This window comes from Electrona antarctica, assembly GCF_951216825.1.
Source record: "Electrona antarctica genome assembly, contig: scaffold_1578, whole genome shotgun sequence".
Taxonomy (NCBI): domain Eukaryota; kingdom Metazoa; phylum Chordata; class Actinopteri; order Myctophiformes; family Myctophidae; genus Electrona; species Electrona antarctica.
This window is the reverse complement of record NW_027637008.1, coordinates 1-13,288: the sequence shown is the minus strand read 5'-3', so window position 1 is coordinate 13,288 and position 13,288 is coordinate 1. Positions and strand designations below refer to the sequence as shown.

Sequence of the window (13,288 nt, the reverse complement as noted above, 5' to 3'; positions counted from 1 at the left end):
CCAAATATCCTGCTGGGATGAACGTGAAGATTTAATTTCCTCTCTTTCTGGAAGCACCACAAGCGAGAGAGAGAGAGAGAGACACGGGCACCCACAGTCACACACGCCCAGGAATCATGCCAATGTATCACTCTTCATTAATTAATATGCCATTGTGCTTATCAAAGCCAAATACACTGGCAGTAGCTCTTAGAAAATATCCAGTCGAGTCGAGTTTCTTATTATCGTTCATAAGATAAGCGTCTTTCTACCAGAACCTGATTTTTCTTTTTAAATAAATAAATAAAGAACCGCTTGCGGGAGGCAGTGACATCATAGTGACATCATAGTGACATCATAGGAGGCAGTGACATCAGGGTCATTTCATTTGTTTTGTTTGTTTGTTGGTCAACAAGTCAAATTTAACCACGGCTCGTTTTTTTTTCCCTTTTAGGTTTGTTAATTTAATTCGTCAATTAAAACGGAGAGACACGACTCGCGGACATCATCATCGTATATATATATATATATATCCCGTGTGTGTCTTTGCGAGTCAGCGCAAGCCGTGCGGCTGCTGCTAGCTGTGTGCGTTTGCTATAATAATAACGTGTCTTTATATTATCGGGGCGCGATATCGTCGGCATACGACACAAGAAACCGATTGAACCGACATATCGTATCGCGCCTCGATCTTTTTTTTACGCCTCCGAGGGACCCCTGGCTGCGTTGTTTCATATCATCTTCATGTTGAACTTCCTGGCCCCTCCCCCTCCCCCCCCACCGGGGGCGGCGCCGGCGGGCTCCGCCTTCCTGAAGGAGTACTCCACTGTGAAGTTGTTCTTGCGTTGTCCGCGCCCGCGGCTCCACACGAACAGCATCAGGAAACAGACGAGGACCACGCCGAGGAAGGTGATGCTGCCCATGGCCGTGCTCACCAGGATGGTGGTCATGTCCAGCGTGAACTTGAGGAAGACGCGCGTGCCGTTCACGCCCGTGTCGTTCAGGAACTCGCCGTTGGCGCCATAGCCGTAGCCGCCATTAGCGCCGGCGTACAGCGAGCGGTTCAGGAAGAAGGCCGAGGACGCGCCGCCGTCGAACGGCGGGAAACCGGAGCCGCCACGCACCTGGGTGGGGGGGGGGGGGGGTGGTGGGGGTGGGGGGTGTATGGAACAGTGTTGAGTTCGTTGGCTGAAACTATGGAAAACTATGGATATTTCTTTCAAGCAGTATCATATCACAATATTCTTTCATGCAGATTCAAAAGGAGTAAGAGAGAAAATTTACACCAAAATACGTATTAATTTTGGCTGACAAAACCGTCGTTATAGTATAAATTAAAGAGTGCCACAATGTTTTTTATTTTTCCAGTTTTTCATGTGTTTATGAGGTGACAGTACTTCATTAGACACCCTGGGGTCATTTTTATGTGGTGTATTAACTCTGTATTTAGGGTTTCTTCCTGGAGGCCGAACCCTTGACAGTCAAACGGGCCAATGAGACCAACAGTAATATAGTGACATCAAACTATCAGCCCCTCCCCTAACCCCTCCCCCTTTATCATACAACTACAGCTGTGGGTGCGGCTTCAGTTCAGGTGGATCACCACCCATCACCACCCACCATGCAGGCAAACCAGGTATACTTAATGAACTGGTGGGCCACATAAAAGCATGATTTTAACAAATACTGTACACTTTTTGGAAAAAAGTTCTTCCTCCATATATTATAATAATACCTGATGATCAAGTTTTAGGTTGGAAAAAAATGGTGGCACTCCATCTTTAAAGGAGAATTCCATGCTAGAAGGCTTTCTTACCTTTCTTACCTTTCTTTGTAGTCGTTACGTCCCCACCAAAGAGGTCCAGGTGTTTTTTTGTGCAAAAACTCCTACCATAAGCCCTCAATTAATTGAATTGGAATTGAATGGGGCTATGGGGTGTTGTGCTAATTCGCTTATTTCCATCGAAATAAGTATTAAAGTGTGCCGCTTGGGATATTATTTACATTATGAAGACAGGATATACAAAATAATTATAATTTTGAGCGATGGAAATAAGCGAATTAGCACAACACCCCATAGCCCCATTCAATTCCCATTCAATTCAATGCAATTCATTTAGGGCTTATGGTAGGGGAAATAGCCAATAAGGAGCTTTTGCACAAAATAACACCTGGACCTCTTTGGTGGGGACGTAACGACTAAAAAGAAAGGTAAGAAAGCCTTTTAGTATGGAATTCTCCTTTAAGGTATAGAACTGCAAACCATAGAATGTGTATATATACGATATCTCTGAGACCCTCTCGTGTAAAACATCGTTTAAATCGCCCACCCCTCCCTCCGCCGCGTACCGTCAGCGTGGCGAAGTACGTGTCGTTCCCGCCGGCGTTGCTGGCGATGCAGATGTAGGTGCCGCTGTCGGTCAGCTGGGCGTAGCGGATCTCCAGCGTGCCGCTGGGCAGCACCGTGATGCGGCCCGCCATCTTGGCCGTGATGCGGCGCCGCTGCGGCGAGATCCACACGATGGCGGGCGCCGGCTCGCCCTCCGCGCGGCACACGAACGACACCGGCTGGCCCTCGCGGGCGCTCACCTGCACGGAGGGGACAAAACATTTAGTTGATTACATTTGTTAGTTTTGTATATTTAACACACGCTTAACACGCTTTGTGTGGTTCCGTATATTGGGTGGTTTGGGCGTCTGGTTGCCTCTCGAGCATCTAGTAGAGGAGGTCCTCGATGCACTATAGGAGGAGACCCCGGGGCTGACAGAGTAAAAGCGGCCATATCTGCGCAGCCCCTGAGCTGTTATTTTGAAAGAAATCCCAGCACCGATTGTGTTAAGGTGTAATTAGAGTCCTTACCTGTTGCATCTTGCGGTTGCGTATCTTGGGCTTCTGGCACGTGAAATGGTCGAACAGTGCCGAGTCGGTGAAGGTGCTCAGGCTGTGGCCCTGCACCTCCACCGGCCCGGCGCACACCGGCACTCTGCCGTCGAACTCCAGGGTCTTGCGTCGCTGCAGGATCCAGAGAAGACGGCAGTCGCACAGCAGCGGGTTCCCGTCCACGCGCACCGTCTCCAGGCTGTTGACCGAGTGGAAGGAGCTCTCCTCCAGCGTCTGGAGGTGGTTGCCCGAGAAGTTGAGCACACGGATCTGCCGCAGGCCGCCCATCGCGTGAGGCTCCACCGTGGCCAGGCCCGTCCTCACCATGATCAGCTCCTAGGAGTTGATTTGACGTGGTTATGATAGTTATATTATAGTTTTCGGAGCTCAATTGAACCCAAAAAACCTGAACTTTTAACATTCAGTAGATTTTCTGTGGTCTGGGGGTTTTCTGGCTCAAACAAGTGCTCTGACTTTCCTGTGGACTGTGATGTAAGAGTCCACAAGTCCCATATATGACATTACAATTTGCCAGCAGATGTCACTGTTGAGGCCTGTTTGTATTGCAGCTCAGAAGGCTTCAGAACACACAGAGAAAACCCCAGGGTGGAGATGGTCCTTACCTTCAGCCTCAGGTCTCTGAAAGCCCAGGGCTCCAGATGGTTCTCCTTACCTTCAGTCAGCATGGCTCTGAAGGCCCAGGGCTCCAGATGGTTCCTTACCTTCAGCCTCAGCAGGTCTCTGAAAGCCCAGGGCTCCAGATGGTTCCTTACCTTCAGCCTCAGCAGGTCTCTGAAGGCCCAGGGCTCCAGATGGTTCCTTACCTTCAGCCTCAGCAGGTCTCTGAAAGCCCAGGGCTCCAGATGGTTCCTTACCTTCAGCCTCAGCAGGTCTCTGAAGGCCCAGGGCTCCAGCGTGGAGATGGGGTTGTAGGACAGGTTGAGGTGGGTGAGGTGGACCAGGTTCTTGAAGGCGGCCGAGGGGACGGAGGTGATGTTGGTGTTGGTGATGGAGAGCCAGCGGAGGTCCAGCCCTTGGAAGCTGAGCGGGGAGATGTACTCCAGGAAAGGCCAGCGGTCCACCTCCAGGCCGCGCAGCGCCGACAGCTTGCGGAAGTTCTGGTCCTCCAGGGCGGCCACACTGAGGCTGCGCAGCCGCAGCGTCACCAGGCTGCGCAGGTAGGACAGCGTCTGGCCCGAGATGGAGGTCAGGTTGCAGCGCTCGATGGTCAGGTCCTCCAGACCCAGGAGACCCGAGAAGGCCTGGGGAGAGCACAGAACCAACATCTGAGAAGGCCTGGGGAGAGCACAGAACCAACATCTGAGATGGCCTGGGGAGAGCACAGAACCAACATCTGAGAAGGCCTGTGGCCATGGGACAGAACCAACATCTGAGAAGGCCTGGGGAGAGCACAGAACCAACATCTGAGAAGGCCTGGGGAGAGCACAGAACCAACATCTGAGAAGGCCTGGGGAGAGCACAGAACCAACATCTGAGAAGGCCTGTGGCCATGGGACAGAACCAACATCTGAGAAGGCCTGGGGAGAGCACAGAACCAACATCTGAGAAGGCCTGGGGAGAGCACAGAACCAACATCTGAGAAGGCCTGGGGAGAGCACAGAACCAACATCTGAGAAGGCCTGGGGAGAGCACAGAACCAACATCTGAGAAGGCCTGGGGAGAGCACAGAACCAACATCTGAGAAGGCCTGGGGAGAGCACAGAACCAACATCTGAGAAGGCCTGGGGAGAGCACAGAACCAACATCTGAGAAGGCCTGGGGAGAGCACAGAACCAACATCTGAGAAGGCCTGCGGAGAGCACAGAACCAACATCTATGAAGGCCTGGGGAGAGCACAGAACCAACATCTGAGAAGGCCTGGGGAGAGCACAGAACCAACATCTATGAAGGCCTGGGGAGAGCACAGAACCAACATCTGAGAAGGCCTGGGGAGAGCACCGAACCAACATCTGAGAAGGCCTGGGGAGAGCACCGAACCAACATCTGAGAAGGCCTGGGGAGAGCACCGAACCAACATCTGAGAAGGCCTGGGGAGAGCACAGAACCAACATCTGAGAAGGCCTGTGGCCATGGGACAGAACCAACATCTGAGAAGGCCTGTGGCCATGGGACAGAACCAACATCTGAGAAGGCCTGGGGAGAGCACAGAACCAACATCTTAACTCATCTCCAGACCCAGGAGACCCGAGAAGGCCTGGGGAGATGTAGACCAGGTCTAGCTGTAGACCAGGTCTAGCTGTAGACCAGGTCTAGCTGTAGACCAGGTCTAGCTGTAGACCAGGTGTAGCTGTAGACCAAGTCTAGCTGTAGACCAGGTGTAGCTGTAGACCAGGTCTAGCTGTAGACCAGGTCTAGCTGTAGACCAGGTCTAGCTGTAGACCAGGTATAGATGTAGACCAGGTCTAGCTGTAGACCAGGTGTAGCTGTAGACCAGGTCTAGCTGTAGACCAGGTCTAGACCAGTACCTTGTGAGAGATGTAGACCAGGTCTAGCTGTAGACCAGGTGTAGACCAGTACCTTGTGAGAGATGTAGACCAGGTCTAGCTGTAGACCAGGTCTAGCTGTAGACCAGGTGTAGCTGTAGACCAGGTGTAGCTGTAGACCAGGTCTAGCTATAGACCAGGTCTAGACCAGTACCTTGTGAGAGATGTAGACCAGGTCTAGCTGTAGACCAGGTCTAGCTGTAGACCAGGTGTAGCTGTAGACCAGGTGTAGCTGTAGACCAGGTCTAGCTGTAGACCATGTCTAGCTGTAGACCAGGTCTAGCTGTAGACCAGGTCTAGCTGTAGACCATGTCTAGCTGTAGACCAGGTCTAGCTGTAGAACCAGTACCTTGTGAGAGATGTAGACCAGGTCTAGCTGTAGACCAGGTCTAGCTATAGACCAGTACCTTGTGAGAGATGTAGACCAGGTCTAGCTGTAGACCAGGTGTAGCTGTAGACCAGGTCTAGCTATAGACCAGGTCTAGACCAGTACCTTGTGAGAGATGTAGACCAGGTCTAGCTGTAGACCAGGTGTAGCTGTAGACCAGGTCTAGCTGTAGACCAGGTGTAGCTGTAGACCAGGTCTAGCTGTAGACCAGGTCTAGACCAGTACCTTGTGAGAGATGTGGACCAGGTCTAGCTGTAGACCAGGTGTAGCTGTAGACCAGGTGTAGCTGTAGACCAGGTCTAGCTGTAGACCAGGTGTAGCTGTAGACCAGGTGTAGCTGTAGACCAGGTGTAGCTGTAGACCAGGTCTAGCTGTAGACCAGGTGTAGCTGTAGACCAGGTCTAGCTGTAGACCAGGTGTAGCTGTAGACCAGGTCTAGCTGTAGACCAGGTCTAGACCAGTACCTTGTGAGAGATGTGGACCAGGTCTAGCTGTAGACCAGGTGTAGCTGTAGACCAGGTGTAGCTGTAGACCAGGTCTAGCTGTAGACCAGGTGTAGCTGTAGACCAGGTCTAGCTGTAGACCAGGTGTAGCTGTAGACCAGGTGTAGCTGTAGACCAGGTCTAGCTGTAGACCAGGTGTAGCTGTAGATCAGGTCTAGCTGTAGACCAGGTCTAGCTGTAGACCAGGTGTAGCTGTAGACCAGGTGTAGCTGTAGACCAGGTCTAGCTGTAGACCAGTACCTTGTGAGAGATGTAGACCAGGTGTAGCTGTAGAACAGGTCTAGCTATAGACCAGGTCTAGACCAGTACCTTGTGAGAGATGTAGACCAGGTCTAGCTGTAGACCAGGTCTAGCTGTAGACCAGGTGTAGCTGTAGACCAGGTCTAGCTGTAGACCAGGTGTAGCTGTAGACCAGGTGTAGCTGTAGACCAGGTCTAGCTGTAGACCAGGTGTAGCTGTAGACCAGGTCTAGCTGTAGACCAGGTCTAGACCAGTACCTTGTGAGAGATGTGGACCAGGTCTAGCTGTAGACCAGGTCTAGCTGTAGACCAGGTCTAGCTGTAGACCAGTACCTTGTGAGAGATGTAGACCAGGTGTAGCTGTAGACCAGGTCTAGCTGTAGACCAGGTGTAGCTGTAGACCAGGTCTAGCTGTAGACCAGGTCTAGCCGTAGACCAGGTATAGCCGTAGACCAGGTGTAGCTGTAGACCAGGTCTAGCTGTAGACCAGGTGTAGCTGTAGACCAGGTCTAGATGTAGACCAGGTCTAGATGTAGACCAGGTCTAGCTGTAGACCAGGTCTAGCTGTAGACCAGGTGTAGCTGTAGACCAGGTCTAGCTGTAGACCATGTCTAGCTGTAGACCAGGTCTAGCTGTAGAACCAATACCTTGTGAGAGATGTAGACCAGGTCTAGCTGTAGACCAGGTCTAGCTGTAGACCAGGTCTAGATGTAGACCAGGTCTAGCTGTAGACCAGGTCTAGCTGTAGACCAGTACCTTGTGAGAGATGTAGACCAGGTGTAGCTGTAGACCAGGTCTAGCTATAGACCAGGTCTAGACCAGTACCTTGTGAGAGATGTAGACCAGGTCTAGCTGTAGACCAGGTGTAGCTGTAGACCAGGTGTAGCTGTAGACCAGGTCTAGCTGTAGACCAGGTGTAGCTGTAGACCAGGTCTAGTTGTAGACCAGGTCTAGACCAGTACCTTGTGAGAGATGTGGACCAGGTCTAGCTGTAGACCAGGTCTAGCTGTAGACCAGGTCTAGCTGTAGACCAGGTCTAGCTGTAGACCAGTACCTTGTGAGAGATGTAGACCAGGTGTAGCTGTAGACCAGGTCTAGCTATAGACCAGGTCTAGACCAGTACCTTGTGAGAGATGTAGACCAGGTCTAGCTGTAGACCAGGTCTAGCTGTAGACCAGGTCTAGCTGTAGACCAGGTCTAGACCAGTACCTTGTGAGAGATGTGGACCAGGTCTAGCTGTAGACCAGGTGTAGCTGTAGACCAGGTGTAGCTGTAGACCAGGTCTAGACCAGTACCTTGTGAGAGATGTAGACCAGGTCGTTGTCCCCCACCTCCAGGTGTCTCAGACTCCGCAGGTCCTGGAAGGTGTAGTCCAGGAGGATCACCATCTTGTTCTCGCTCAGGTCCAGGCTGGTCAGGTTGCCCAGCCTGGCGAACGCCCCCATGGGGACCAGCTTCAACTGGTTCCCCCGGAGCCTCAACACCTGGAGAACAGGGTCAAACGTCAAGGTCATTTGATTAGTAGATTTGACCCCCCTAATCCAACCCTTTGATGCTGAGTGCCAAGCAGGGACTGACCCCCCAATCCAACCCTTTGATGCTGAGTGCCAAGCAGGTACTGACCCCCCCAATCCAACCCTTGATGCTGAGTGCCAAGCAGGGACTGACCCCCCAATCCAACCCTTTGATGCTGAGTGCCAAGCAGGGACTGACCCCCCAATCCAACCCTTTGATGCTGAGTGCCAAGCAGGGAGGCACTGGGTCCCATTTTTACAGTCTTTGGTACGACCCGGCCGGGGATCGAACCGCCGACCTCCCAGTTTCTGGAGGAAACACCTGGAGAGCAGGGCAGAGGGAACGCCGCAACATGAAGCCCATTAATGATTGATCTAGAATTCCACGACAGTTCCATCGATTCCCCAAAATAAGGAACAAAGTGTGTCCCTTATCAGTCCAGTAAAGGGACAGGTCTTTGTTTCCTAAACAAGGGAAGGATTCCTTAATATGTCAAGGTTCCGGCTGGTTGTTTGTCCGTCTCCCCCCCCCCTCACCTTGAGGCTCTGCAGGCTGCCCCCCCCTCCCCCCCTCACCTTGAGGCTCTGCAGGCTGCCCCCCCTCCCCCCCCTCACCTTGAGGCTCTGCAGGCTGCCCCCCCTCCCCCCCTCACCTTGAGGCTCTGCAGGCTGCCCCCCCTCCCCCCCTCACCTTGAGGCTCTGCAGGCTGCCCCCCCCCTCACCTTGAGGCTCTGCAGGCTGCCCCCCCCCCCTCCCCCCCTCACCTTGAGGCTCTGCAGGCTGCCCCCCCCCCACCTTGAGGCTCTGCAGGCTGCCCCCCCTCCCCCCGAAGCTCTGCAGGCTGCCCCCCCCCTCACCTTGAGGCTCTGCAGGCTGCCCCCCCTCCCCCCGAAGCTCTGCAGGCTGCCCCCCCCCCCACCTTGAGGCTCTGCAGGCTGCCCCCCCTCCCCCCGAAGCTCTGCAGGCTGCCCCCCCCCTCACCTTGAGGCTCTGCAGGCTGCCCCCCTCCTCACCTTGAGGCTCTGCAGGCTGCCCCCCCCCTCCCCCCGAAGCTCTGCAGGCTGCCCCCCCCCCTCACCTTGAGGCTCTGCAGGCTGCCCCCCCCTCCCCCCCTCACCTTGAGGCTCTGCAGGCTGCCCCCCCCCTCCCCCCCTCACCTTGAGGCTCTGCAGGCTGCCCCCCCCCCCCCACCTTGAGGCTCTGCAGGCTGCCCCCCCTCCCCCCCTCACCTTGAGGCTCTGCAGGCTGCCCCCCCCCCCCACCTTGAGGCTCTGCAGGCTGCCCCCCCCTCCCCCCGAAGCTCTGCAGGCTGCCCCCCCCCTCACCTTGAGGCTCTGCAGGCTGCCCCCCCCCTCCCCCCCTCACCTTGAGGCTCTGCAGGCTGCCCCTCCCCCCCCCCTCACCTTGAGGCTCTGCAGGCTGCCCCCCCCTCCCCCCCCCCTCACCTTGAGGCTCTGCAGGCTGGCGAAGGCGTTGTTCTCCAGCGTGGCGATGAGGTTCTCGCTGAGGTCCAGCTCCTCCAGGCGGGGGTACGGCGCCAGGTCCCCCTGGGCCACCCAGCGCAGGCGGTTCCGGCTCAGGTCCAACAGCCGCGTCTCCGTCGGGATGCCCTCGGGAACGTTGGAGAGGCGGCGCCGCTGGCACGCCACCGACCTGCAGGGGGCAGCGACGAGAACAGTCTCATTTTAGGTTCAGAGAGGTGTAGTCTTTTAGGTTCAGAGAGGTGTAGTCTTTAGGTTCAGAGAGGTGTAGTCTTTAGGTTCAGAGATGTGTAGTCTTTAGGTTCAGAGAGGTGTAGTCTTTAGGTTCAGAGAGTTGTAGTCTTTAGGTTCAGAGAGGTGTAGTCTTTAGGTTCAGAGAGGTGTAGTCTTTAGTCTTTAGGTTCAGAGAGGTGTAGTCTTTAGGTTCAGAGAGGTGTAGTCTTTAGGTTCAGAGAGGTGTAGTCTTTAGGTTCAGAGAGGTGTAGTCTTTAGGTTCAGAGAGGTGTAGTCTTTAGGTTCAGAGAGGTGTAGTCTTTAGGTTCAGAGAGGTGTAGTCTTTAGTCTTTAGGTTCAGAGAGGTGTAGTCTTTAGGTTCAGAGAGGTGTAGTCTTTAGTCTTTAGGTTCAGAGAGGTGTAGTCTTTAGGTTCAGAGAGGTGTAGTCTTTAGGTTCAGAGAGGTGTAGTCTTTAGTCTTTAGGTTCAGAGAGGTGTAGTCTTTAGGTTCAGAGAGGTGTAGTCTTTAGTCTTTAGGTTCAGAGAGGTGTAGTCTTTAGGTTCAGAGAGGTGTAGTCTTTAGGTTCAGAGAGGTGTAGTCTTTAGTCTTTAGGTTCAGAGAGGTGTAGTCTTTAGGTTCAGAGAGGTGTAGTCTTTAGGTTCAGAGAGGTGTAGTCTTTAGGTTCAGAGAGGTGTAGTCTTTAGGTTCAGAGAGGTGTAGTCTTTAGGTTCAGAGAGGTGTAGTCTTTAGGTTCAGAGAGGTGTAGTCTTTAGGTTCAGAGAGGTGTAGTCTTTAGGTTCAGAGAGGTGTAGTCTTTTTGAATTGAATTCCATTTGGTTCCAACTAGGGGTGTAACGATACATTTTAACAGCGATACGATACATATCACGATACGATACATGGACCCTATTGGTTCATTATGGAGATACGATACGATACATGGACCCTATTGGTTCATTATGGAGATACGACACATGGACCCTATTGGTTCATTATGGAGATACGACACATGGACCCTATTGGTTCATTATGGAGATACGACACATGGACCCTATTGGTTCATTATGGAGATACGATACATGGACCCTATTGGTTCATTATGGAGATACGATACATGGACCCTATTGGTTCATTATGGAGATACGACACATGGACCCTATTGGTTCATTATGGAGATACGATACATGGACCCTATTGGTTCATTATGGAGATACGATACGATACATGGACCCTATTGGTTCATTATGGAGATACGATACATGGACCCTATTGGTTCATTATGGAGATACGATACGATACATGGACCCTATTGGTTCATTATGGAGATACGATACATGGACCCTATTGGTTCATTATGGAGATACGATACATGGACCCTATTGGTTCATTATGGAGATACGATACATGGACCCTATTGGTTCATTATGGAGATACGATGCATGGACCCTATTGGTTCATTATGGAGATACGACACATGGACCCTATTGGTTCATTATGGAGATACGATGCATGGACCCTATTGGTTCATTATGGAGATACGATACGACACATGGACCCTATTGGTTCATTATGGAGATACGATGCATGGACCCTATTGGTTCATTATGGAGATACGACACATGGACCCTATTGGTTCATTATGGAGATACGATACATGGACCCTATTGGTTCATTATGGAGATACGATACGATACATGGACCCTATTGGTTCATTATGGAGATACGATACATGGACCCTATTGGTTCATTATGGAGATACGATACGATACATGGACCCTATTGGTTCATTATGGAGATACGATACATGGACCCTATTGGTTCATTATGGAGATACGATACATGGACCCTATTGGTTCATTATGGAGATACGACACATGGACCCTATTGGTTCATTATGGAGATACGATACATGGACCCTATTGGTTCATTATGGAGATACGATACATGGACCCTATTGGTTCATTATGGAGATACGATACGATACATGGACCCTATTGGTTCATTATGGAGATACGATACATGGACCCTATTGGTTCATTATGGAGATACGATACATGGACCCTATTGGTTCATTATGGAGATACGATACATGGACCCTATTGGTTCATTATGGAGATACGATGCATGGACCCTATTGGTTCATTATGGAGATACGACACATGGACCCTATTGGTTCATTATGGAGATACGATGCATGGACCCTATTGGTTCATTATGGAGATACGATACGACACATGGACCCTATTGGTTCATTATGGAGATACGATGCATGGACCCTATTGGTTCATTATGGAGATACGACACATGGACCCTATTGGTTCATTATGGAGATACGATACATGGACCCTATTGGTTCATTATGGAGATACGATACGATACATGGACCCTATTGGTTCATTATGGAGATACGATACATGGACCCTATTGGTTCATTATGGAGATACGATACGATACATGGACCCTATTGGTTCATTATGGAGATACGATACATGGACCCTATTGGTTCATTATGGAGATACGATACATGGACCCTATTGGTTCATTATGGAGATACGACACATGGACCCTATTGGTTCATTATGGAGATACGATACATGGACCCTATTGGTTCATTATGGAGATACGATACATGGACCCTATTGGTTCATTATGGAGATACGATACGATACATGGACCCTATTGGTTCATTATGGAGATACGATACATGGACCCTATTGGTTCATTATGGAGATACGATACATGGACCCTATTGGTTCATTATGGAGATACGATACATGGACCCTATTGGTTCATTATGGAGATACGATGCATGGACCCTATTGGTTCATTATGGAGATACGACACATGGACCCTATTGGTTCATTATGGAGATACGATGCATGGACCCTATTGGTTCATTATGGAGATACGATACGACACATGGACCCTATTGGTTCATTATGGAGATACGATGCATGGACCCTATTGGTTCATTATGGAGATACGATACATGGACCCTATTGGTTCATTATGGAGATACGATACATGGACCATATTGGTTCATTATGGAAGTACGATACGATTCAATTATTTAAATTCGATACAGTAACTATTTAAAATACATTGACATTTTATGTCAATGTATTTTTCTTCTCAAAAATGCTAAATACCACGCACAAAAATGTAGTATTGATACAATCGATTATTTGCATTACAAAACGATACGATACATAGTCAATGTTCATTTCTTTCGATATACTATTTTTCGATGCAGTTACTATATCGTTAGATCCCTAGTTGGAACCAATCGGCCTCGGTCCTAGATGTGTAAACACTGACCTGAGCTGGGCGGAGCATTCGCATCGGGGAGGACACGCCCCTGCGCCCTGCGGCAGTGCCAGGACCGCCGCGGTGGCGGCGGCCGCCAGCACGAGAAGCCACGCCCCCACGCCGCCACCATGCCCCCTGCCCGGGGACGAGCCAATCATCGCCCCCACTTCCTCTAGACTCCTAGCCTATCACAGGCAGGGTCTGAGCTCCACACACCTGTAGAGAAGACAACGCAGAAACAGAGCCCGGTCATTAATAATGAATTATAATATTAG

The 13,288-nt window shown here is 51.2% G+C and overlaps 1 protein-coding gene across 1 annotated transcript; it reads right to left on the bottom strand.

The window, feature by feature from the left end:
- Positions 1-710: 710 nt before the first annotated feature.
- LOC306919513 (leucine-rich repeat and immunoglobulin-like domain-containing nogo receptor-interacting protein 3) lies at positions 711-13,213 on the bottom strand (the record flags this gene model as incomplete). Its single annotated transcript, XM_079532274.1, has 7 exons — positions 13,023-13,213; positions 9,455-9,662; positions 7,790-7,978; positions 3,736-4,122; positions 2,840-3,196; positions 2,329-2,568; positions 711-1,103 (listed from the first exon to the last, which is right to left on the bottom strand). Exons 1-7 carry the CDS (start codon positions 13,169-13,171, stop codon positions 711-713), a joined length of 1,923 nt encoding a protein of 640 aa, XP_079388400.1. The 5' UTR covers positions 13,172-13,213.
- Between the last annotated feature and the right edge of the window lie 75 nt (positions 13,214-13,288).